The sequence below is a fragment of the Diachasma alloeum genome, unplaced genomic scaffold, assembly GCF_001412515.2.
Source record: "Diachasma alloeum isolate Michigan unplaced genomic scaffold, Dall2.0 Dall_scaffold_01089, whole genome shotgun sequence".
NCBI lineage: Eukaryota > Metazoa > Arthropoda > Insecta > Hymenoptera > Braconidae > Diachasma > Diachasma alloeum.
Window position 1 is genome coordinate 105,991 of NW_021681200.1, and position 27,006 is coordinate 132,996.

Sequence of the window (27,006 nt, forward strand, 5' to 3'; positions counted from 1 at the left end):
CACAATATAATCCATGTGGCTGATGATGTGAGTAATATAGGCTGCAGTTTGAGCGAGATGACAACGTTTCCTTTTGAGAATTTACTAGGGAAGATTGAGAGGTATTTACGGTCGCCTTACAATACTATAGCTCAGTTATGTCGTCGTCTCTACGAGCGAAGAATTGTAGATCAAGAGGCGAAAATGATTCCTGAAGTAGTGATATTAAAAAGAGAACGCGATGGTAGAATACGAAAAATGCAGTATAAAGAATGCTTGCTTTCTACAAAAGCTCCCGATGACATTATTTTGTTACAGAGCAACCAAATAATTAAAAAAAACTGACATTCATGAGCATGATACCAACATTATTATACGAGGAAAAGTTTGGAATAAAAAGGCTGCTATTTTTGAAGGCCCTATTCAGCTAAATTACAAATGTGGGAACTTCACAGAGAAGAGTCTCGATTAAATATCACAGTGCCACTCCGAGAAATAAATTCAAAAATGGTTAAATTCCAATTAAACTTTTCATTAGGGGGTGAAATGAAAGTATTTTCAATACCACTCCTACACGAATGAAAGAAAATGAAAATCGACTAGTGTTTTTGTCTTGAAAAATGAGGAAAAATTGATAATCCCTGCTCTATTTTACTATAAAAAAAAGTAATCCTCGAATATATTTTCAACCTAAATATTGACGAAATTATTTAATAAAAATTATTAATGCACACGATAATTCTTCTTTACCGACATTTCTTGCTCATACATACCAACCGATAGAGACGCCAAGCCATTCGAATGACGGTTGCACTCATGTCCGAACGTGAAAACAATATATGTTCTCTGTCCGTTGTCCAAGAGACGCTCCCACGTTCATATCAATTTAAAATCATTTTTCGCGTCTCAATAGATTTTCCTGTGTTCAGTGCACTAATTACCTTTTATATTGAGTATTGTGAATAGTGTGGTTAATAATACAGTAAGTAATATCCAGTATTAAGAGTTAAATAACGGGAAGAAGTTCAGCCTTGTATTTCTGTGTTCAAATTTCAATAATGCATTCCTTGCCCGGCTAGACTCATGGAAAAATATTATGTTTCTATTATAATCTTTTCCCTCCTTATAGTTACACCCCTTCAATCGCATTTAAGGAAAGACCGTCACCCCTTTATCTACATTACATCTTAGAATTGTGTTTTCCCCTACAATTATTAATTTCTATATATGAAATTGCTTTACCGACTCGATTATCGCATCGTTGAGTCAATGAAGTAGTTTAATGAATAAAAAATAATAATTGCAAGAAAACATAATTCTAAAGATTCACATAAACGCAGGGGTTCCGTTTCCCCTTAAGCGAAAAAATAATGAAAAAGTTGTGTTGTTTCCCTTTTCCACAGTTTTATCTCTCTTTAAAGAAGTATAAAAATATTCTATGTACAGAATAAAAATACTTCATAATTTTTTTAAAGTGGTAATATTAATCGGCTAACTGAAAATAAATCATAAACCCTTAACAAGTACTATAAAGTTTTTTTTTTCGTTCAGCCAATTGACATTACCACTTCAAAGAAGTTATGAAGTATTTTTATTCTATACATAGAATATTTTCATATTTTTTGAAAGAAAAATAAAACTGAAAATCGAAAAAAACACAAATTTTTCATTATTTTTCGGATTAAATGCGTTTGAATGTGGGTAAATGAGGCGTGAAGAAATAAAAATAAAAATTCTGAGCAAAGATGATAAGAAAGTGCACGATTGTCATCCGGAACATTTTTCTCTCTGATCTCAATTTATCAAGTTGTGTCAGTGAAAGCATACGTCAAATCCAATCCGTGTCCCGCCATTAGCCTTTAAAATAAAGCAATAGAAAATTCTGAAAAAATTCACTATTTTTTTTGCCACATCAAGTAATACTCTCAAATTTTTTCACAATTTTCGGGGATATCGAACAACTTCAGTGGCCCACTTCACAAAGAATGCCTTATATTTTTCTTTTTTCTCTTAATACGGGACTCTACAAATATTTATGTTCGGCTATATATACGTAATACAGGTATGGATGATGGAGGAAAAACGAATGTATCACTGAAGAAGTATCTACTGATATCATTCCGCCTTCGTGGCAGACCAAAACTGGCAAGTGTGGACGTCGTTCCATTAAAATTGATTATTCCACCAAACAATTCCAAAAGAAATTTCGATGTTATTGCCCTCCTCCACCGTACGACAAAGTACAACAATTTGTGAATGAAAATTGTGATCATTAACCAAACTGGGAGTTATACAACATTGACATTCATGGTCAATCAAGTGAGTAAGATCTAATAGTTTAAATTATATAAGAATTATGGAAGAGTGTTTCAATGTGTAAATAACATTCGGGTATATAATAATAAAACGCCGTTAAAATTTGTTCTTGAACTAAAAATAAAATATGAAAAATGTTTAATTCCTTGAAATTATGTTTCTAGAGAACTATAAACGAGCAGAGCGTCTTCTGGATGAAATTAGAAAAGCAGACACCCCGTACGCTTTTTCAACAGACACAGAGACTGATCTCGCTGAGAAAGTAAGGAAGATTGAAAGTGAGATTAAAAACAAAATTCAAAGAAGATAGCAAATGACATGATGAATGAAATGGATCCGTTATCATCATTATCAATATTGTCAAAGTCTAGATCTTCGAAGGATGTCGACTCATTTGATGACAACAGTGGTGAGTTTTTCTACTTTTTATTAGTGTATTAAAAACATTGAATTGTTTATATATATATATATATATATATATATATATATATATATATATATTGGGTGTGTGAATATGACTCCGCCCTTTTTTGTTCAAATAAAACACATTTGCTTGTTTAGAAAATTAAAGAAAAATTTATTGAAAGTATGCTCCATCTGCAGCTACAACCTTCGCCCATCTTTCAGGTAATTTACGTATTCCTTGCCTGAAGAAATCCTGGTCTTTTGAGCTGATCCAATTATCAAGCCAAATTTTGATATTTTCGTATGAAGTGAACCGTTCTCCCATAAGAGCTGACTGCAGTGTTCGGAATAAGTGGGAATCCGAAGGAGCTATGTCTGGCGAATACGGCGGGTGGAGTAGCACTTCCCAGTCCTGTCCATCTAAATATCTTTTCACAACTTGGGCGGTATGCAGTTTGCCATTGTCATGTTGAAGAATTAATTTACTGTGCCTATTCACCCATTCTGGTCGTTTTTCTTCTATGGCTCGCTTCAAACGCATTAGTTGTCGTCGGTAAACTTCTCCATTAATAGTTTGAGAGGGTTCGAGCAACTCATAAAATACAACACCTCTCTGATCCCACCAAATGCTGAGCATAACCTTGGCACTGTGAATATTTCTTTTTGGCTGGGATGGGCCAGGTTCACCTGGCTTCACATAAGCTTTTTGGCATTTAGCATTCTCATAATATATCCATTTTTCATCTCCTGTGACTATTCGATGCAAAAATCCTTTTCTTTGCTGTCTTTGAAGTAGCATTTCACAAATTGTTTTTCGACGTTCCATGTCTCTTTCTTTCAATTCATATGGAACCCAGTTACCAACTTTTTGAACCATTCCCATTGCTTTTAAATGCTTTGCAACAGTTGATCGTTCAACATTTAATGCTGCAGCCAATTCTGATTGAGTTTGGTAAGAATCCTCTGCCAATAATGCCTCCAATTCAGCATCTTCAAATTTTTTGGTGGTTTTCCATGTTCTCTGTCCTCAGTGCCAAAATCATTATTTTGAAATCGTCGAAAGCATTCCTTACAAGTTGTTGTATTAGATGGAGCATGCTCACCATAAATCTCCACAAGCAAACGATGAGTTTCCGCTACACTATCCATTGCAATATAATAGTGTAATAACACTTCCCGCAAATGATGTTTAATTGGAACGAAAACCGACATTGTCACGGAGGTAAAAACACTTGTCGCTTACATTTCAACCAAATGTCACGTAGTGCGTTTGACAGCTGACATAAAGTACTATCGAATACAAGTGTTGCCATTTATTAGTGCACGTAAGCAATACTAAAAACGACATCTGTTGGGAAATGGCGGAGTCATATTCACACACCCAATATATTAATATTTTTGCGACATGTTCGAAAGCATTGACATCACGTGACGACCTTGTAGATCCTCTAAATATCTCCATACTCGAAGAGGATTTACTTCCTGCACCTATGATAGACAGCCTTGACAAGCCAGATGAGTTGATATCATTGGACTCACAAGTTTCCGGACAGAACAGCAGTTTTTTCCATAACTTGGAAGAACCGCCTCGGAAGAAGAAAAAGCTACAAGAGCATGCGAGTAGTGTTCATACTAATGATAATAGTCTTGATTCATTGTTTAATATATTTCTTATCAATATATGCTAACTGAGAATTTATATTTTTCCAGAACAACTTATCAACCTCATGATTTCAATGAAAGAGGAGATAAAGAACATGAATGTCAGGCTGTGGAATATCGAGAGGTCCGTAGACGGTAATCACGATTTTGTATCAGCCGATATGGCAATACCTGGAAAACATGGAACTAAAATCCCCATAAGTTCTATTCAACTCCTTCAATATTTTGAAGAAAAATTGTAAATAGTCGCTAGTGCCTCATGGATACTGTAAGTATTTCCCAATCAAAAAATAATGCTTGATGAGAATGTGTTGAAGAGATATTTCAATCCTTTATCTAGCTCCAAGTGATGAAACGATTGAAAAATATACAAGTTCGTGTGAAATTTTGAGGAAATTTTTATCGAGAGAGGTAGCCATGCAGTACACAGCCACCAAGAAGATGGTAGACAAATTTGTGATGGAATTGAATATTCCTCATTTCATGGAATGTGTTGTAGGTGAGATGATCATTATAGAGATTATATCAATTTTTCGAATAATTATTTACACGAAAGAGAATTTCATCTTTGGAAGAATTTTTTGTAGCAAACTGTAGAGCTTATTGCCAGCGAGGGATCGTCAAACAGTAACACTACTGTATTAAATTCCCACTTTTACTCGTGGTGCTCACAACTCAAATGCACGATTCCGTTCTGGCAATAAGTACTATGTACCTCAATGATTTCCTCAACGACTGTGAAACACATCCAGGAATATCGATATAATATATACATATAATCATAATTTCCAGACGCACTTATGGGTGCGCATCCAGGAATTAGTGAAAAAGACGCAAAGTCAGCTATTGGTACATCACTGACCGCAGCTAAAAACGGATGGATTTCAATCAACAACAAAAATGGAATTCTGAAGGAACGTGAGGCATTATCAGCAGGATCCAGCGACGAGTTCACTCACAATAAAACGATAGAAGGAAAGGTATTGAGGGCAAATAACATATAGGAGAAATTGATGATTAGAAATCCCAGTTTATGGAAGGATAGTACAGACGAAGAATCAGAATCAAACTGAGTCCCAAAATAAATGTAGTATCCATTTCACAGAGAAACTGAGCATATTCATGCGTGTGCTTATTTTTCTTCATCTTTAAACTTCTTATTTTTATTTGTAATGAACACTTATTTTGATGAAAAGATTATGCAAATAAACAGACGTCCCACTTGTTTTTTTTTATAAATAGTCTGCGTATTTAAGTATTATATCGTGCCAAAAAACTATCATTTTATCCAATGGCGCTCTTCATAATATCAAAAAGTATATAATAATTCTAACATCTATTCTTGCTAGATATTTGTTTTTATAATTTTTAATTATTGTAGGCGTGATGAAGAATCAAATGTAGTGATTTCTCAGTGCCAAACATTATTTTACATCTGTTATATACATAAGAACGTAGATGATTTCAATAATTATTTTACAACCTTTCGTTCGTTGTTTCGTATATGCTTTCGCATGAATATTATTAACTTTATGAATTAATCATTAGCCAAGTACAAAAATTTTATCCCCTGTTCTGGTGAAATTATATGCATATTAAGATGTGAATGCGAAAATGTTGGAATATAGCGCCCTACGCCAGTCTCCCTCTTTACCGACAGTGTGGCAGACTGCGTCGCCACGGCGCCGTTGCGCCTCTCAAAGATATACTCGTACTATGCACCACTTGTGCCGCGACCGTTGTCGCATTACGTGTCTGAATAAAGCTTAATTACTTTTACGATAATAAAACTGTGTTTAATCGTTATTTCAATCCTAAATAACCCTTTAGGTTATGGGCCAAGCACACTTCAACTGTGCGTGATTAAAATTTATCATAAATAGAAGGATTGGAAGCGATAAATCGAAAATTCCAAAAGGACGCTATCGGGCGGCCGGGCACGTGTCCGGGTGGATCACACGCGTTCGTGCAAATCAGAAGAAATATCCAAAAGAGAAAAATATCGAGGCGAGCTGGGGAGTGATTTCAAAAGGAAAGGAAAATGGAAAGTAATAAGAGGAAAAGTAAGTACTGAAAAATACATTTAATAAGTGCAGTGAATTGGCGAGACCGAGAGATAGAGGGGATCAAAATGGCAGCTGGAAATAAATTGTCCACGACGCCGACCTGAAATCGAGAATTTTAGATTAAAAAGAATTAATAAAGATATCCCATTAAATTCACAAAAATCACTGAAAAGCATAAAATATCTTTTGTCATAAATAAAATCAAATTTAAAGCAAAACAAAAGAAGAAAGCCAAGTGACGCCGAGACAATAGTTTCTCGGCGGGGAAGGCAAGCACAGGCTTCAACAGGCTTCAACAAGTAGACGCAACGGGTGGATTGCGCGTGCAACCGGGGTGCGTCTGAGAGAGAGGGACGACTGCAGTCCACACACATTGCTCGAGCAAGGCGAGAACAATAAGAAATAGAAAGAAAAAGAAAAATTAGTGTGTATATATAAAAATTGATGTGAAAAACAAAAATTCTCTCTTTCTCGGCCGCGTTCCGCGTGTGTGCGGGGTCCACCAGCGTAATGTAAAGTAATAAAATAAAATCAACAGACACTAGTGCACAATTGAAATTCATGAATTAAGGATGCATCAAAATCGAAATATTTAATTGGCAAGAATATTGAATCTAGAAGTATTTGATAGGCGAGAATAACAAATTAAATATTTGACGGGTCGAACCAAAGAAATTGAATTTTTAGAAATTGCCATCTTCAGACGAAGATATTTATAAATTAAAATTACAGCTGATAAGGAACTCTTGCATGAAGTGTGGAGACTCCTGATCAGACAACATTTAATCGAAGGAAACCACGAGGGAGAACTAGTCTCCCTGGCAATAGTAGACGATAAAGTGTATGTTCTACCAGACAAAGGAACAGGATATGTAACAGGTGAGACATCAGGCATACGTGTTAATGGGCGAGCATACTATACACATTAGAAACGCGGAATATTAAGACGTCAAATTGCTTGAGAAAATTAAATCAATCTCTTGCAATCATAAAAGACTTGAGTGTGTTTGGAGGAGGTCTTATGTTTAGATTTTCTGAAGAGCACACTCATCCTGGATTCGGTTTGTTTATGTTTAGCAAGTCGAGTCTGGGATTTCGGACCTGAATACAAAAACTGTAACCAGATAAAATAATCCTCAATTTTTCGGTCTCTTTAAAATTAGATACAAGAGAATTCACAGAGGATCAATGGAGATGTCTAACTGTGTTAGAAGCTGCATTGTTGGCCGAAAATAAGCCAATGTATCTACCAGGTTACGGTCCGAAGAGTCCAATGTCAACAACAGCTGTAATCGAGTATAGGTCAAGGAACATGAACAAAGACTTGGGAAACACGGAGGCGAGGGCCACAGGCGAGTCCAAGTCAAGCAAATTGACTGGAGGCGAGACGAATGGCGGCGAGATAAGTGCAGGCGGGAAAAACACAGGTAATGTTAATGTTGACAAAACTGACCAAATCAAACCGAAACCCAAGATTACAGCAGACAATAAAGTAAATATTAAATTGAAATTGATAAAATCTAATCTAGATGATGAAACAGTTGAGCCTAACGGCAACAAGACTGTCAAGACAGTTTCTGTAGACATACAGCTGGCTGAGCTGAAGAGCATGGTGGAAAAATTGTGCAACTCAAATATAACTTCAACAAAGGCACTGTATGAAAGTTTAACAGAGAACAGAAACCAGTTGAGACTAAATGCTGAGGCGAGAGCAAAAGATAAAAAGGAAGTACAGGAGCTGTTGAGTGCCCTGGACAAAAAGCACAACGATAAAATAGAAGAAGTAAAAAGAACTTTCAATGAATATCGCACTAATGTCGAATCATCAATTAAGGTAACAACAAACAAGAAAAAATTAGACGGAGGAGTGGCGTCAAATGAGCATACGAATCTAGAAAATCAAATTAGTTCAATAGTCAATAAGCAGATTAATGAAATTAATCAGACAAAGTCAAGTCAAGGAAACAATCAAAATCCGTTGAAACAATTAACTAGCGAGGTAACAAATAAATTACAAATAGAATTGCTTAACAAAGGAATGAGCTTTAAAAGAGATTATAAAATGGACAGCAAAATGAAGTATGAACATTTCTATGATTATTTTTCGTCAGAAATCAAAACGAATAAACTCTTACACATCATTGACGATAGCATTCTGGTTACTGTGGATGAGGAAACTCTTGCAGAACAGAAGCATAAAGTGAGAGAAATTCTGATAAACCATTTGGATAGAAGTTATCACCCTAAAATCGTCAAACTACAAGATCCAAAAGAAATATTGAAAAAATTAAAAGAATTAAAAATGGCCGAGTTTAATGTAACTTCACACTCGGTGAGACAAGACCTGTATAATAGGAGATACAATCCAACCAAAATGACAGCTGGCGAGTTTAATGATTTGATTGATGAGAAAATTGCAACATATGAAAATGCTCCTGACACCATTCCTCTGAGCGAAAGCGAAAAGAAAGATGCATTTTACAATGCAGTAATAAAAGCTTTTCCAAATATTAAAATCATTGAAAAAGTAACAAAGAAAGCTATAGGAGTGGGCTTAACGTTTGGCGAGTTGAAAATTGCGATGTTAGAAGAAGAAGCTACGACGAAAAGTGAGCTCTCAGATTCAGATCTTAAAACTGCTAATTTTGTACAGCACAAGGGGCCGAGGTGTTTTGCCTGTCAGGCGTATGGGCACAAAGGACCAGACTGTCCCAATAAAGGGAAAGGATACTTGTGCTACAAGTGCAATCAATTTGGGAATCACAAGGCGAGAGATTGCCCAAACATAACAAACAATGACAATGCACCAAGTGGTCCGGGATACTCTAAACAGACTCCAAGGTACAATTCCAATTTTAAATTTAACTATCGAAACAATTATCAAGATCAATATAGAGGTAATGGTAGAGGAATGAAAAGACCAATGAGAGGTGAAACATATGGTCCAATTAAAAGAGGAAGATTTAATAAGAGTAGGTTCTCCTATAAGAGAAGTGAGAACAAACATGGGTTTAAGTCATCTCACAAATCAATCAAGAAATCTAATCCCGACAAAACTACAGAGAAAAATAACTCCAATCAAGGTAAGGAAAAAGAAAATTATGATCAATCAACTACTGAAATATTTTATGCAGATAGTAAACAAACAAATGGAAATAAGTTTTTGACAGACTTTCTAGCAGACTCAGGCGCGACCGAGCATTTAACAAATTCCAGAATTATATTTAAAACTTTTAACGAATTAGATTGTGGAGTAATTAGATGTGCGAATAAAAATGAGTCAGCGGACTTGAAAACGGAGGGAGCAGGAACAGTAGAAATCGAACTGGCGAGCGGTAAATTATTAGAAGTTGACAAAGTTATTTTTGCAGAAGCTCTTAAAGCAAATCTGCTATCATTAAGAAAATTTGCCGAAATGGGATTAGCAATCTACTTAGATGACAAGAAAATTGATATATTTGATCCAGTGTCGAATGAACTTTTCATTTCGGGGATTTACAGAAAACCTTACTGGATAATCGATTTAGAAATAGTAAAGTCAAACTCTATCAGTGAGAATTCTTTCAAGCAAATAAACAGGCGAGTAGTAGCAAATGTTGCTGATGTCACTGGGGGCGAGAATGAGGTGAAAAGATATCTTACCAGAAGTGTCACAGCAAATTTACAGAATGAAACAAGTGAGAAAACAGACGAAATTGATAAGAGTAATGAGGAAGGAAATAAAATTGAAGAAAAGGCAAAGGATGAAAAGAATAATGGAAAAGGGAGTGAAAATTTAATAAAAGAGAAAATTATTAATAAAGAAAAGATTCCCTATGAACAATCAAATTTTGATTACACCATTTGGGACAGAAAATTGCAAGATGTTGATGAATTACCATGGGATGACTCGTTAGAAGATTTCCCAAAACTTTCAATTGATAAAAATAGCTATATGAGGAATCATGATGTCATGTTGTGGCATTGTAGATTTGGACATGCCTCAACGAGTTACCTCAAGGCACTACAAAAGAAATTCCCAGATAACAAAGAATTAAATGCAGTAAAATTTGATGATGAATTCATTAGAGATTGTGAGGTCTGCTTAACGTCTAAATTCAATAAATTATCATTCACGTCGGTGCGCAGGCGAGCAACAGCACCATTGCAAATAATTCACTCAGATGTGATGGGACCTATTACTCCAATTTCTCATCCTAAGGGATACAGATTTATTTCTGTGTTCATCGATGACTTCTCAAGATTCGCTATGGCTTATCCAATGAAGGCGAAAAGTGAAACAGGACATTGTCTTGAGATGTTCATTAGAAGCGCGCGTAATCTACTGGGTTATGACGCGAAAGTATGCTATCTTAGATCAGATCAGGGAACAGAGTATACAGGCGGGTATACAATTGAAGTTCTTAAGGGTCTAGGGGCGGAATTACAGTTAGCCTCCCCTGATACTCCAGAACACAACGGTGTCGCTGAGAGGTTTAATCAAACTATCCAGAAAAAGGTTAGGTGCTATATGTTTGACTCAAGACTGCCAAAGGGCATGTGGGATCTGGGCTTATCAGCTGCAGTTTATGCCTACAATAGGACTCCACATAAATCAAACAATATGATAACTCCTTTAGAAAGATTCGCGCCTAATCACAGCTTTGACATTAATCAAATCAAAAGATTCGGTAGCTTAAGTTACGTAAAAATTGCTAGAAACACTGGTCCAAAGTTTGGACCTCGAGGTGTAGGTATGGTCTTGGTTGGATATACTCCAACAGGGTATCAACTCTTAAAGCCAGAGCTAGGGAAGTATTATGAAAGCAGACATGTTAAATTCAATGAAAAATTAGTATATGGGGATAAATACAAGGGAAACGGTATCAAAGATTTCCCAGACTATGAAGAAATGGAGAATAAAGATGAATGGTTTGTTAAGTTCGAAAAGAATCGAGGAGAGACCGAGGATTCTTTAAAACCGGAGGGAGAGATAAAACGCAAAAGAGGTAGACCAAAGAAAGAAGTTTCAGAACAAAACACTATCAAGAAAGTGAAAACAGTTGACATAAAAGATAAAATAATAAATGATAATAGCTTTTCAGAGTTGGAAATTGATGAGAACATGAAAGGAAATGTTTTCTTCACTAGTGTTATCAGTAATGTAGGCGAGATAGATTTAGCACAAAAGGAAGATGAAGTGTATCATGCACTTTTAGCAAACATAAATGAAGATCCCTCAAATTATCGAGAAGCTATAAACAGTAAAAATAAAGATTCTTGGTTAAATGCGGTTGATGAAGAATTAAACTCGTTAGAAAGAAATCAAGTATGGAAAATTGTCAAAAGACCTCTAAGTATGATGAATGGAAAAAGATTAAATGTCATTGATTCAAAATGGGTTTTTAAGTGTAAAAATGAGGCAAATGGAAAATTAAGATTCAAAGCGAGACTAGTAATCAGAGGTTTCAAGGATAAGAACATTTATGAATTAAGGGAAACTTATGCTCCAGTAGCTCGTTTACCTCTAGTGAGAATAGTTATATCGATTATAAACAAATATAATCTAGAGGTGTGTCAGTTAGATGTTAAAACTGCTTTCCTCAATGGGGTAATAGATGAGGAAATTTATATGGAAATTCCAGAAGGAACTAATCATACTGACAGAGATAGGCAAGAAAATGTGTGCAAATTGGAAAAAGCACTTTATGGTCTTCGTATCAGTCCCAAACGGTGGAATGTAAAATTCACCGAAGTAGCTTTGAGTATGGGTTTGCAGAACCCGGATTTAGAATCTTGCTTATTCACTTGGCGAGATGAAGACAAGTTCTTGCTTCTGCTACTTTATGTAGATGATATGTTATTGGCGAGTAATGATAACGATAAATTGGCTGAAGTAAAGAGTAACTTATGTAGCGAATTTGAAATGACAGTCCTGGGAGAACCCAAGGAATTCTTGAGCATGACTATTAGGCGGGACAGAGAAAATCAGATTATCAAATTAAATCAGGAAAATTATATTCAAAAGATATTAAGTAGGTTTGGCTTTGATAAATCGTATCCACAACGTACACCAATGAATACTTCTCAAGTAGTTAATAATGAAAGAAAATTGAGAGAAACAGAATATGATAATGGGACTTTGGAAAGGACAGAAACAAAAGCAAACATTCCTTATAGAGAGGCTGTAGGTAGTCTTTTGTATTTGGCTGGTGCTACGAGACCAGATATTGCATATGCGGTCAATGTGATAAGCAGACATCAGGTAAACCCTAAAGAAAGTGACTGGGAAATGGTAAAAAGAATTTTCCGGTATTTGAGAGGTACTACGGGCTTAGGTCTGAGATATTCGGGAGAGACCAATGACATTCAGGGTTATTCTGATGCGAGTTTTTCTGATTGTAAAGATTCTATCACAACTTGTGGATTTGTGATTAGACTGTTTGGTGATTCGATCATTTGGCGAACTCACAAACAAACTACAGTAGCACTCTCCACGTGTGAAGCTGAGTATGTCGCAATGAGCGAGGTGAGTCGAGAAATGATGTCGTTGCACAACTCTTTGAAACTGATACTGGTTGATCCCCCCGTTCCAATGATCTTAAGGTGTGATAATAAAGCTGCAATTGTTAGTGCAGAAACAAGTGGAGGAATAAAATTAAGACACATTGTAGAAAACAAGTTACATTATATAAAGGAATGTGTTAAAAGGAATCATATAAAAATCATTTGGATTGGCTCAAGGGATCAGCTAGCTGATGTTTTCACCAAACCATTGACGTTTGAAACCCACAAGCGTTTGATGGATCTAATAATGAACGTAAATATCTAAATTATTTCTTTCTGTTTATCTAGGAAGTAACTGATTAGGCGAGATGGAAACTGAGGAGTTAAACCAACTGAAATTACCTGACAAGAATACTGAGGCGAGATAAAGTTACCAAAAATAAGAATAAGAAATTTTGTGATTAACGAGAATAGAATACTAGGAGAGAAGAAGCCTGGAGAGGAAAAGAGGATACTGCCTATGGCGGGAGGGAGTGTTGAAATATAGCGCCCTACGCCAGTCTTCCTCTTTACCGACAGTGTGGCAGACTGTGTCGCCACGGCGCCGTTGCGCCTCTCAATGATATACTCGTACTATGCACCACTTGTGCCTCGACCGTTGTCGCGTTACGTTGCTGAATAAAGCTTAATTACTTTGACGATTATAAAACTGTGTTCAATCATTATTTCTATCCCTAATAACCCTTCAGAAACAATACCAAAAAGGTTGAGCGTTTGATATCTAAGTATATTGTTGTTGAAGTAAAGTTGATAACGATTATAAAAATTAATATTCTATAGAATTAATATGTATATATTAAGATGTGAATGCCGAATAATACCTAGACAAGTTAAAGATTTTATATTTAAGTATATGATTGTTAAAATGAAGTTAATAAATATACCGAAATTAGCAATTAATCCTAGACATAAGTTTCAAGGATAATATGTAACTGTTTCAAGTAATAAAGTAAAAAAAAATTACATATAATTGACAATTTATTAACTTCCCGATAGGGGAGTTATAGTTTTTACCCCGAAAATAAAAAGTGATTTTTTTTGCATTTCTCCATGTTTCAAGACCTCCTGAATATGCTCCGGATGTTTTTAACGTGATGTATGTGTGTGTGTGTGTGTGGGTATGTACATTGCAAAAAATTTGCTCCACGATATCTCATGGACAAATGCATCGATCAAGATCGCAATCGATGCGTCTCTGTGTAACTTAGAGCGGATTAGATTTCTGGAAAAATTGGTCCAGTAACTTTCCAGTTATTCCATTTTTTCTGAAGAAAAAATTAAGTTTTTTTTTCTTCTATTGCACGAAAAATGTGGAAATATAATTACAAAATGCAAATTTGCAATTTTTTAATGTGGTTCATCGTTTTTATGCACCTTTTCGCCGACGTTTTCATTTTTTTACCCCGAAAATGAAGAGAAAAAAAAATAGCTCCACGATATCTCATGGACAAATGCATCGATTGAGATGGTCCAGGGTGCAATCGATGCGTCTCTGCGTAACTTAGAGCGGATTAGATTTCTGGAAAAATTGGTCCAGTAACTTTCCAATTATTCCATTTTTTCTGAAGAAAAAATTAATTTTTTTTTCTTCTATTGCAGGAAAAATGTGGAAATATAATTACAAAATCCAAATTTGCAAATTTTTAATGTGGTTCATCGTTTTTATGCGGCTTTTCGCCGACGTTTTCTTTTTTTTTACCCCGAAAATGACGAGAAAAAATAGCTCCACGATATTTCATGGACAAATGCCTCGATCGAGATGTTCTAGGATGCAGTCGACGCGTTTCTGCATAACTTCGAGCGTATCAGATTTCTGGAAAAATCGGTCCGATAATTTTCCAGTTATTCCAATTTTTCTGGAGAGAAAATTGAGTTTTTTCGTTTTTTTTTACATTGCGAAAAAAATGTGGGAATATAATTGAAAATTTGCATATATTTCTTTATGGGATTCGACGTTTTCTTTTTCTACTGCGAAAATTAAGAGAAAAAATGTAGCTCCACGATATCTCATGGACAAATACATCGATTCAGATGTTCTAGGATGCAATCGATGCGTCTCTGTATAACTTCAAGCTGATTAGCTTTCTGGAAAAATCGGTCCCGTAATTTTCCAGTTATTCCAGTTTTTCTGGAGAAAAAGATTGATTTTTTTTTCTTCCATTGCAGGACAAATGTGGAAATATAATTACAAAATGCAAATTTGCATATTTTTTTATGTGGTTCATCGTTTTTGTGCGCCTTTTCGCCGACGTTTTCTTTTTTTTACCCCAAAAATGAAGAGAAAAAAAATAGCTCCACGATATCTCATGGACAAATGCATCGATGGAGATGTTCCAAGATGCAATCAATGCGTATCTGCATAACTTCGAGCGGATTAGATTTCTGAAAAATCGGTCCTGTAATTTTGCAGTTATTCCAATTTTTCTGGAGATAAATTTGACTTTTTTCGTTTTTAACTTCCCGATAGGGGAGTTATTATTTTTTTTTACATTGCGGAAAAAATGTAGAAATATAATCGAAAATTTGCATATTTTTCTTTATGGGATTCAGCGTTTTCATGAGCAATTTCGCTGACGTTTTCCTTTTTTACCCCGAAAATTAAGAGAAATAAATCATTCTCATTTTAATCGCCCAAAACACATTATAAAACAATTCATTGTTTTTTTTTCTACATTTTCATAATTTTTTCTTATGTAAAGATATTACATTGCTGAGATTAATTATTTAATCATACTTTACTCGCAATTTGATTAAACGATCCTTTTATTATTTGTTTTGCTTGCTTGTCGCGTACAAATCGTTAATTTTCTTTGATACGAACGATGGAATACTTATTTGTGAAAAAGAGAGACAAAGAGAGAGAGAGAGAGAGAAAGGGAGGATAATCTGAGAAATGTAAACAGAACTACCTGTGAACGTCACAGGTATTTATTGCTGTGTATAGACCGAATTCATCAGTTAATAGTGAACTGTGATCAGCTCATCTTCGATGTAAATCGTCAGTTTACACTGTAAGTCCTTATTATTACAATATTGTTATGTGCAGTAATCATTAACTTTCTGATAGGAGAGTAATAGTAATAGTTTTTTTTTCGTACTTATAACGACACAAAAATATAATTTTCAAAGAGAAACGCCCAAAAATATAAAAACAGGCAGAAAAATAGCATTATTCCTAGCAATTATTATACAATTGTGATTTCTCGCAATATTATAATAATCGCTATAAATAAGAAAGAGAAAACTTCAAGTGTCTGCTGGAAGCGACAAACAACATCTCCAATAGCCACCCAAAGGTGAAAAAAAACCGTAAAGAAAAAAAAATGAAATTCAATTGAAAATCAAACAAGGAAAGAAATAAAAATAATAAGAATAGGCGTCGAATAAATGCAAAAAAGGACAAAAATAATTCCATGGCTCCCAATGGTGAGGTTCGAGCCCAACAGCAACATGATAAACTAAAAAATGAGGTAAATGAAAGAATGCAACGAAAAGAGAAAGAAGCCAAACGGCTAAGAATAAAACGGTCGGATCCAGTTTATTGTGAATTAGAAAAGAAAAGAGACAAACAAAGAAAACAGTATTTACGATCTGACACTGTATTCAAAACAAAAGAAAATGAACAGAACAAAAAACGGTTACAGCGTAAAAGAGAAAATATTCAATTTACTAATAATGAAAATGGAGAAAAAAAGGCATATATTAAGTGTAAGAGGGCTAATGTTGAATTTAGAATGCAAGAAAAAAAGAAAAAAAGAAAATGTATGAAACACAAGCAAGAAAGTGACGAATACTGTAGAATTGAAAGTAAAAAGAATCGGAATAGGATGGTGATTATTCGACGACGTGGGGAATATATCATTAATGAACGGATAAGGAATATTGTAAGAAATCGAGTTTTTAGACAAAGGATACAATATATTGAAAATGAATTATCCAATAATCTCAAAAGAAATCGTATTCTTCGACGAAACAAAGCGTATAAATCACGTGAGCTCGCACAAAATGTTATGAGAAATAAAATGTTGAGGAATAATGTGAAGTTCATCAAAAATAAAATTTCGCGGAATATAATTCGAAATGATAAACTACGTTTGAATAAGATTTATAGCCGAAATGAAAGAAGAAAAAATCTGGAACGAATAAGAATCACACGTTGTAAAAAAGCGTATAGAAAGCGGGAAAGAATTCTGAATGCACGAAGGATGAAAGAAAAAAGAAATAATGCGAAATATCGCGCGCGTGAATTAGACAAAAAATCGGAATCGCACAGAGATAAGAGAGAAATTGATATATTCAATTTTCGTGATAATTTTTATAATCGTTTGATGAGAAATAGAGAATCTTCTCCGAAAGCAAAACTTCAACTTTAATTCAAGTTTCGGTCCGAAACAGCTTCAATCATATGCTGTTGTTGTGAAGGTCTCTTTTTTAGACGTTCAGTTGTAATACTGAACGGACGAAAAATCATCGAAAAAAGCGGCCACGGGTTTCTAACCAAAATTAACAACTTCCCATCCGGTTTCATATGCAACACATGCAAAAATTATGCATATCGTGGCAAAGTGCATCAATTCTCAACCAGCAATGGTCTCCAGTTCAGGCAAATACCAAAATGTGTAACAGAACTGTTAGATCTTGAAGAAATGATGGTAGCACCAGTATTAAATTTTATGGAAATTCGGGCATTAAAGCCATATGCGTTAAATCCACAGTTAGGTCTAAAAGGTAGTGTAGTGAATATACAAGTCGATATCAATGATATGCTCCAAGTATTACCCCGCGAATTCAATGAAATGCAAACAATTCAGTTGAAGTTGAAACGACATATTAGTCACAAAAGTGATTACATGTTTGAATGTATCAGGCCCAGTGTTATTTGTGAAGCATTAAAATTACTAATCACTACACCACTGTACAAAACATACGCTATTAAAGTAGACAACAACTATATTCAGAATTATGAGAACGATAATCAGCTAGTGGATTTTATAGTTCACACTAATGATATTATTGATGATGCAAAAATTGAAAGTATATCAAGTTATGATATTACCAATATAGTTGAGCGNGTTGAAGTTGAAACGACATATTAGTCACAAAAGTGATTACATGTTTGAATGTATCAGGCCCAGTGTTATTTGTGAAGCATTAAAATTACTAATCACTACACCACTGTACAAAACATACGCTATTAAAGTAGACAACAACTATATTCAGAATTATGAGAACGATAATCAGCTAGTGGATTTTATAGTTCACACTAATGATATTATTGATGATGCAAAAATTGAAAGTATATCAAGTTATGATATTACCAATATAGTTGAGCGCGATAGAATCCTTGAAAATTCAAAAGAAGAGAAGAGGGAAATTGAACAATTGATTGATTTTTCACAAATAAATAACGATGAGGTCTTGCTGGTTGATAATAATGCGGACGTCGTGCATTCCTACGAGAATTTTGTTCATGGCCAAGAAAAATTTAGAAATATCATGTTCATCCAGTATTAATATATGTTTAAGGAGAAATAAGAAAAGTGCCAATGATAACATCAATGTTGCCAAAGCATTAGATGCTGATTTTCGTTCTAACTTAATTGATTTTGATGATGGATTTAGAATATTGAAATTCATTCGATCCTCGCCAGCATATTGGGAACATAAGAAAGAACTATTAGCAATGATTCGCCAATTGGGTAAACCTACTTTTTTTCTAACATTATCCGCTGCTGAGAGTCATTGGTCTGAATTATTGCAGACTTTAATGAAGTATAGTGATAAGGGTACAACGTTGTCTATAAAGGAAGCGTATAATTTGAATTATAATATCAAAACTGATTTGGTTCGTAATGACCCAGTGACCTGCGCAGGATATTTCGATCATAAGGTTCAAAAATTTATGTGGCTGTTGAGACAAAAACAAAGTGTTTTTGGAGAATATATACTTCAAGACAGCTATCAGAGAGTTGAATTCCAACAACGTGGCAGCCCACATGAACATATGCTCCTGTGGTTGAAGGAATCCCCCAAATATGAGTGTAATAGTGATCCAAAAAGCAATGGTCAACTGATTAATGTTATTGAAAGGTTTCTCACGTGTAAATATGATGAAAAAAATCCGTACATCAAGTTGCAAATGCATAAGCATGGTCATAGCTGTTATAAAGGACAGAAGAATAAAAAATGTCGCTTCCATATTCCATATCCGAATATCCGTGATGAAGGAAACAATGATAATGGAACCATTGAATGAACATCAAGTTGCACCAAAAAAGTTTGAAGCAATTGAAACCTTAATGAATGAGATTTATAAAAAGAAAACATTTATGAGTTATGATGAAATCTCAGAAAAGTTGGAAATGTCTGAAGAAGAATATATCCTTGCTATTCGTAGCACATTAAAACAGAAACGTATATTTTTGAAAAAATCCGATTTGGAGGTGAATATTAATTCTTATAATGAAGCTATTTTACAATTGTTTGGATCAAATATAGATTTGCAATTTGTACTGGACAAAAATGCAGTAATGAGTTATGTGACTAATTAAACCAGTAAAATTGAAGCTGGTTTATCTAAACTATTGAGAGAAGCTGCTATCGATTGTGATAACAATAATACCAGTGTCAAAGACAAATTCCGCAAAATTGCAAATGTATTTCTTAATGGTAATTTAATGTCCTCACAAGAGGCAGCTTATCATACTCTATCGTTATCGTTATCGAAAAAAAGGAGAAAAACACTGTTCATCAACACTGGTCCAATAACAGAACGGATTCTAATGTTTAAATCTGAAGATACTTTGAAAAAACTCGATGCGGATTCTACTGATATATACATGCCTGATGTGTTCAAGAAATATGCGGACAGAACCAATGAATATGGAAATATTTGTCTTGCTGATTACGCAGCTCATTATCAGCAACGCAAAAAAAAATCATCGAATGATGTTGAGAAAAACGATGATGATGACGAGAAAGAGAGAACATATAAACTTCGAGAACAAGCTGCTGTTATTCGATACCGACGATGCAGTCTAAAACAAGACCCGGCCAACTATTATCGAGAGAAAATATTACTATTCATGCCTTGGCGTGAATAGTAATATTCACGCCAAGGCATGAATAGTAATATTACGAGAACAATAAAGCAATTATCGAATGTAATCAGAAGAAATTTTCCATTATAAGTGATGAAGTCATCGATGACATATTAGAGCAAGTAGAGGAAGATATGCGGGCAACTATGGAGGTCCAAATTAAGCTAAATTCAGGTTCTTTCAAGATAGATCTATTTCAACAAGATGGTGAAGAATGTAAAGCTAATGAGCATCTGCAGAAGAATGATACTCACGAGGTGAGACATACATGTCCAACCATGGTGAATGAAAATGAACTCCATAACATGATTAGAAACTTGAATTGTAAACAAAAAGAGTTCGTTATGCATGTTTTGAAATGTTATAAAGTAGGAAAAGTACCATTCAAAATATTCTTAAGTGGATCGGCTGGCGCAGGAAAAAGTACTGTTATTAACACGCTATATCAGTTGATAACTAATTATTTCGATAGTTTACCTGGAGGAAATATGAATAACATAATCGTTCTATTATGTGCTCCATCCGGAAAAGCCGCATTTTTAATTGATGGTATAATATTACATGCTGCTTTCTCGTTACCATGCAATCAATTTGGAGCGCGAATGGGTCAATTATCTAGTGATTTAGCTAATAATATTCGCGAAAAACTCGAAAATGCAACTTCTGATAATCGATGAAATTGCAATGGTGAGTTGCACAATACCAAGTCAAATAGACACACGACTACGACAAATTCGGGGCGTAAATGAACCATTCGGTGGGGTATCTGTTTTAGCTGTCGGTGATTTAAATCAATTACCACTGGACAGACCAGTTTATCAAGTTTCTAAGATGAATGAAACGGCTGCTTTTTTTGACGTTAATCCATTATGGAATCAATTTGAGTTTTACAAATTAACAGAAATTATGCGCCAGAAAGATGAATTGGCGTTTATCAATGCCCTGAATAATCTTGCACTTGGAACTATGACGGAAGATGATATACAATTGATTAAATCAAGGGAAATTGCAAACGAAAATCAGGTACCAGAAACTGCAAACAGATTGTATGCAATATTATGGTTGGATTTCCAAGTACCAAGAGTTGGAATAAAAGCAAAAAGAGAACATCATGATTATATGAAAAATAGAAATATCAGTAATGACTTGACACCAATCACCAGAGTTGTAATTCAATTGGAAATTAGCAACAATCAAAAGTATCAAATCGTACGGAATCAATTCCCAGTGACACCTGCAGAAGCAATAAGAATCCATAAAAGTCAAGGACAAACTTATGATAAAATATGCTTAGATTTTACAAAATCGGAACGGCGATCTCTGCAAATGCTTTACGTAGCCCTTAGTCGCGTAACAAAATTGAGCGGCCTATATATTTTGGGTAAATTTTACATCGCAAAACGAAAGTCTAATAAGGCTGAAATCCTTAATCCAGCTTTGCGTGAATTGCTATGTTTAAGGACTAGCAAACAATTGAAATTGTCATACAATAATTTGATATGTGAAAATAATCTAAAAATTGTCTATCAAAACGTTGGTACGCTGAAAAATTAGCTGATACACGTTATAAATGATCAGTGGTTTTTGAGAAATGATATTGTAATTTTTTGTGGAACATTAACAAAGCACAACGATGAAATTCCCATAGAAAATTACCAAATTACATTCAGATCTGATTACTGCTCCAATAGTCGTGGATTGATTTGTTATACGAAAAATAAATTACATGTAGACATCGTCACAGTCAAACGCGAATCTAATGCAACAGCGAACTTTGAAATATTCGTAATAAAGATAGAAGATTACTACATGATCAGTGGGTATAAATCACCGAAAACGACTGCATTAATGTTTGACGGAGTTCTGGAGAATGTAATGAAAAAAATTCCAATGCAGAGTAAGACAATTTGCATCGGTGATTTTAATTATAAAATTTTAAAGCATGAACAAGGAAAAAATTCGAATCATCTGATAAATTATATGAAACGCTGTGAGCTACGGACAAAATTAGCATCGTCACTGCTAACAACCAATTTTAATACCCAAATGGATGTAATTTTTACAAATTTTGACAATGTTGAATGTGATGTATATGAAACATACTTCAGTTATCATAAACCGATTTATGCTATTCTTGGTAAATAATTGACTTCGAACAAAAATTGTAAAAATTCTAAGATGATGTCAAGAAATCGACAAGTTGTCAGTTTGAATGCATTAATGGTTCTGAGATAATCAACTAAGATGAACATATTTCATTAGCATACGATAATCGAGAAGACAATTATAATTATGCGATATCGGTCGAGCGATGTGAAGTATTGAGAAGGACAGGGACGTACGTGCAAGACGACCAGGTTAATTTCTTTCACGAAATAATGAATAAACAATTGTTTGAGAATGGAATTATCAACTTCGTGCAAGATGTCGGGTTTGTGGGAGCATTTTTGGGAACTCTGCAGGAGATTCAGGAAACAACAGTAATATTCAAATCATTTACGATGGGGAAATTGGCGAAGGCATCATAGGGCATTGGGTTTGCACAAGATATGATGGTAGAGGTAATGTTCATATTTATGACAGCTTCAATAAGGGATACTTGAGTAAAGATCAAATGGATTATTTAGCGGCAGTATATATTCCCAAGAAACATTATATTTCATAAAGTACAACAACAGAGCAATGGACTAGACTGTGGAGTATTCGCAATTGATTTTGCAACATTAATATGTTTTAATGAAGACCCGAGTAAGCAACAACATCGAAATGTACAAATGATACGCAGTCGTATATCAACAATGTTATTAAACCGCAGACTGAGCCTTATTCGATTTGAGAATTGTTAGAATTAAGTTATCGTCAATAAGTGAATCATCAATGGCAAATGAAATCGAAGTTATTGTCAATTAAAAATTTACATTTTCTATTTTTCTGTAAATCTCAGAGTTGTTAAACGCAAATTATTGTTAATAAATTCATAAACAATTAATTTTACAGTGAGATAATTTACAATGATAATTAAATTGTTGGAAGGTCAATTATTGTTAATATTGATTCTCATTTTGTCTCAAAAAATCAGAGAATTGTTGAGAAAAGTGGTCTCACTGTAAGTAAATTAATAATGAATTAATATAGGTGTCAAGTTTTTATCAATAATACTTGAATTAGTGAATTGTTAGTTATTGTTGATATTTAACTTTATAATGACTTTTGAAAAATTCGTAGAGATCGATTTTCATTTTAGTCGAATATTCATTATGTTTTTATATAGTTCTGAATAATGAATAACATAATAACTAATGACCTCCTCAATTGCTTCGTAATTTAAAAAACTCGTGGAATGTCTATTAAGATCGCTAATATAGAGTTCAAAATGGAAGATCAGACAATAGTCACCTACGGGCGATTTAGGAAACAACACTTACTTTGATTGATGAGTCATTCACGAGGTAATCAATCTACCCGTCATAAGAATATCTAGGTGATATATTGTACGGTGAGAAATACACTGTATACATGTATTTTGCAAAAAAACTGGGCCAAGAAAAAGTTTTGTGGGGTCGTTTCTGGAAAGAAGAAACATTTTTTTCTGGAAACCACAATTCCCATAGAAATTTTGCAAAAAATAAACAAATAAAAATCAAAGCCAAGTCAAGAAATGTCCAATGGATCATGGAATGTGCTATCAGATTATTATGGGGAGGATAACTCTGAATAGAAGGATTTAAAAAAAAATCTTCATAAAATAAAAAATTCAGTAGAGACAGGATTCAAAGTTCTTGGCGCGGATCAGAAGATACAGATTGATACGAGACAATGAGTTGGAAAACTCCGCGCCAAGAACTTTGAATCCTGTCTCTACTGAATTTTTTATTTTATGAAGATTTTTTTTTAAATCCTTCTATTCAGAGTTATCCTCCCCATAATAATCTGATAGCACATTCCATGATCCATTGGACATTTCTTGACTTGGCTTTGATTTTTATTTGTTTATTTTTTGCAAAATTTCTATGGGAATTGTGGTTTCCAGAAAAAAATGTTTCTTCTTTCCAGAAACGACCCCACAAAACTTTTTCTTGGCCCAGTTTTTTTGCAAAAACATTTGTTTTTGTTTTTTTGGGAGATTTCCGTCATTTTTCCAAAACGAGCACACGATCATTTTCGTATGAATGGAATTGATTTTTTTCCGCGCAACACAAACCATTTTCAATCACTTCTGCTCTAAGAAAAAAAGGTATTTCTTTCCTACATTTATTTATAATTCATGCTCCGATTCGATTTGAGAATTTCATGAGAAAATCAAACGTTCAAATTACCCGCGTAAAATAACCTCAGAAATAAACTCGCCCACATGTTATTCACGGACTGAGTTGAAAATCTAAATTAATCGAGGATAGGGGAAAAATTTCTATGCAATATACAGCGCTATATGACCTTGTTCATCAATTTTTCATTAATTTTTACAATAAGTCCATGATGAGTTTAAAAAATGCAAATCAGTAGAATTCAAGAAGGAGAGAGAAAGAGTAATGCGCTATTCAAATCTCCCTCCTCTGCGCGTGAGGTTGGAGCACACTGTTACCAACTTCGAAAACGAAATCTCACACTTAGTGCTCAGAGATAATGTGAAATGCGAGAATGTGGATATGATCCCGTTGCTATGCGCGTAATTTCCTTAATATTAAGTCGAAAAAGAAAATAGTGATATCAATGGAAAGCTCGTGGCCGATTTATGTGATGTAACTAAGGCTATTTTATTCGTAGGGTATCACGTTTTCATTTTATTCAATAAATGTGTTTCGGAGGTAGTGGAGGGGGTAGTTGCTTCGTGTATAGATACCCGGTAGCAAGCGGCGAGTTTCAAAACTTTTCTTGGCCGATACGCTACCGCGTATCTCGATATATTGTATTCCATACAGTATTAGAAATTGGCACGTGCACGCGGTGAGTATACTAATATAATTTATATCACAATTAAATTAAATTCAGTTAGTAATTTATTAATTAAATAAAATCAATTTGATTGATTTTTTTAAATTTTTTTATTCAAATGGAAATTAAAATTCATAATTCTAATATCGTAGAATTCCTTGGAATTGGTTAAATTTCTCAATCAATTGTGTACAAAATAACATTCTAACACGTCTCCTAATTTTTCACTGGTTGTTTTCTTCTTCCTTATTTAAATTTTCTGACATTTGGAAAATGGCCAATGAATTAAATGGTAAGAAATTTACACTTGATTATCTAATAAATAATATTCATCATTAATCGATTGATTTCATATCTAGAACTCATGGGGCTCATGGAGAGGTTGTTGCGGATTAATCCGGGGTTGGACCTTCCGGCAACCCCGGATACTCCTCATTCCCAGGGAGAAAACGGAGAGGGGGCGGAGAGGCAGACCAATGCAGAAATCGGACCACTAATGGGAACTTTGGTCCGATTTCTGCAATAGCAGCAGCTGCAACAACAACCACAGCAGCTGCAACGCGAGCTGTTGTTTATGCTGGTGGCCCGCAGGCCACAAAGTCCAAGGGATTTCGTTGGACTTTTGGGGTCATTCCTCCAAAACCACCAACACGGGGAGGGACGTAAGTTGAAATTTTTAAATATATATTATTGAAATAAATATATACAACTAAATATTTATCGCAATCGTCGATGTATAATTATTATTATTTTGTGATTACAGAGCGGGGAAACAATGGAGGCAGGAGCGGCAGGACGTGGGGTGGCCGTCGTGGCGGGATCGGTGGACGTGGAGGTGGCGGACGTGGCGGAGGTGGCGGATATCGCGGGGAATATCGCGGGGGATATCGTGGACGATCCCACCGCGATAACCATTATTATTGAATCATTTTTTTCATGTTTTCTTTTGTGATATTCAAATTGTACTGTGATATTTTTTTCAACTTTTTTTTTGTACATATTTTTTTGAGCTTTTTTTTATGAATAAAAATTATGAAATTTAAAAAAAAATCGTTCTTTTCATGAAGTTTTCAACCACTTTAATATTAATTACCTTATAATAATTTTTTGAAAATATGGAAATTGATTAATTTTATCGGAAAGTTGTTGGTTTGAACGAGTTAACCGTTCAAACCCATTCGAATTAATTCGAATAGCGAAACATGGCAACATCCCAGTGATTCATTCAATAATTGAGACGCCACTTAAAAACACGCGACTTAAAAAGACGCTACTTAAAAAGACGCCACTTAAAAAGACGCCACTTGTTTAGACAATTAATGAACCCTCTGAGCTAGGTTACGGATGGCCAGCAGAGCTAGCCAATCAGTGGTTAAATATGTACCGGCATACAAGCCTGCAACGATAGGTAACTGCGTAACCGAACAATCACGTTTTCAAGCGTCACGAGTTCACCCGATCACATCCCACCTTAGCAACACAATGCCTGGCTTGTGCCTCGCAGGGGAACCCAGCAGTTAGCTGATTTCTAGTTTGAATTTCTACCTCGGATCTCTAATGTTTTTTGTTCTCATTTTTCTTCATTTTTTAAAAATAAGGTCATTTTTTCGTTGTTCATTTTTTCGTGAGTCATTTTTTCTGAGGTCATTTTTTCCCGAAGTTATTTTTTCCAAGTCATTTTTTCTGAAGTCATTTTCTCATCGGTCATTTTTTCATAAATTCCAATTTCGTATACCTTGGATTCACAGTGGAAGCCTTCTTCGAGTTCTGTGGTTCCGGATTCATCATCGAAAATCTGGTAAGGAGAGGTTGTTGCCTCCATGGCTCCTAGTAATCTTTGAGTAGCATCAGTGCAACTGTATCCTGGAGTGAATGAAGAGTATTCCAACATTGGAACCAACAAAATATCTTGAAACGTCGTCAAAAAAATATCAAAGCTCGAAGTTTTCGTCAGAAGACAGATTGCTCTGACGAAAACGTCTTTTTATTTCTTTCATTTG

General features: G+C 34.7%; 2 protein-coding genes across 3 annotated transcripts in view; both read left to right on the plus strand.

Annotated features, from left to right (window-relative positions):
- LOC107045842 overlaps positions 1-27,006 on the plus strand; it is a 266,198-nt gene that overhangs the window by 105,735 nt on the left and 133,457 nt on the right. Inside the window, exons 1-6 of one of the 2 annotated variants that reach the window (XM_015268235.1) lie at positions 1,699-2,298; positions 2,460-2,704; positions 4,144-4,320; positions 4,411-4,630; positions 4,703-4,861; positions 5,155-5,342. The exons of the other annotated variant lie outside the window; for it this stretch is intronic. The gene's annotated coding sequence lies outside the window, so the exon portion shown is untranslated. Of the gene's footprint in view, positions 1-1,698; positions 2,299-2,459; positions 2,705-4,143; positions 4,321-4,410; positions 4,631-4,702; positions 4,862-5,154; positions 5,343-27,006 lie in introns of those variants that run through there. 2 annotated transcript variants of the gene reach the window in all.
- Positions 6,122-13,394, plus strand: LOC107045843. Its single transcript, XM_015268236.1, has 6 exons — positions 6,122-6,425; positions 7,161-7,307; positions 7,592-7,855; positions 7,958-8,262; positions 9,082-9,269; positions 13,263-13,394. Exons 1-6 carry the CDS (start codon positions 6,404-6,406, stop codon positions 13,267-13,269), a joined length of 933 nt encoding a protein of 310 aa, XP_015123722.1. The 5' UTR covers positions 6,122-6,403; the 3' UTR covers positions 13,270-13,394.

Bases quoted from the DNA above. Each gene is read 5' to 3' on its own strand.
- LOC107045843 (XM_015268236.1), top strand. From the start codon at position 6,404: ATGGAAAGTAATAAGAGGAAAA. The intron at 6,426-7,160 runs GTAAGTACTGAA...TTAAAATTACAG, and splicing joins GGAAAGTAATAAGAGGAAAA to CTGATAAGGAACTCTTGCAT. The intron at 7,856-7,957 runs GTAATGTTAATG...AATCTAATCTAG, and splicing joins TGCAGGCGGGAAAAACACAG to ATGATGAAACAGTTGAGCCT.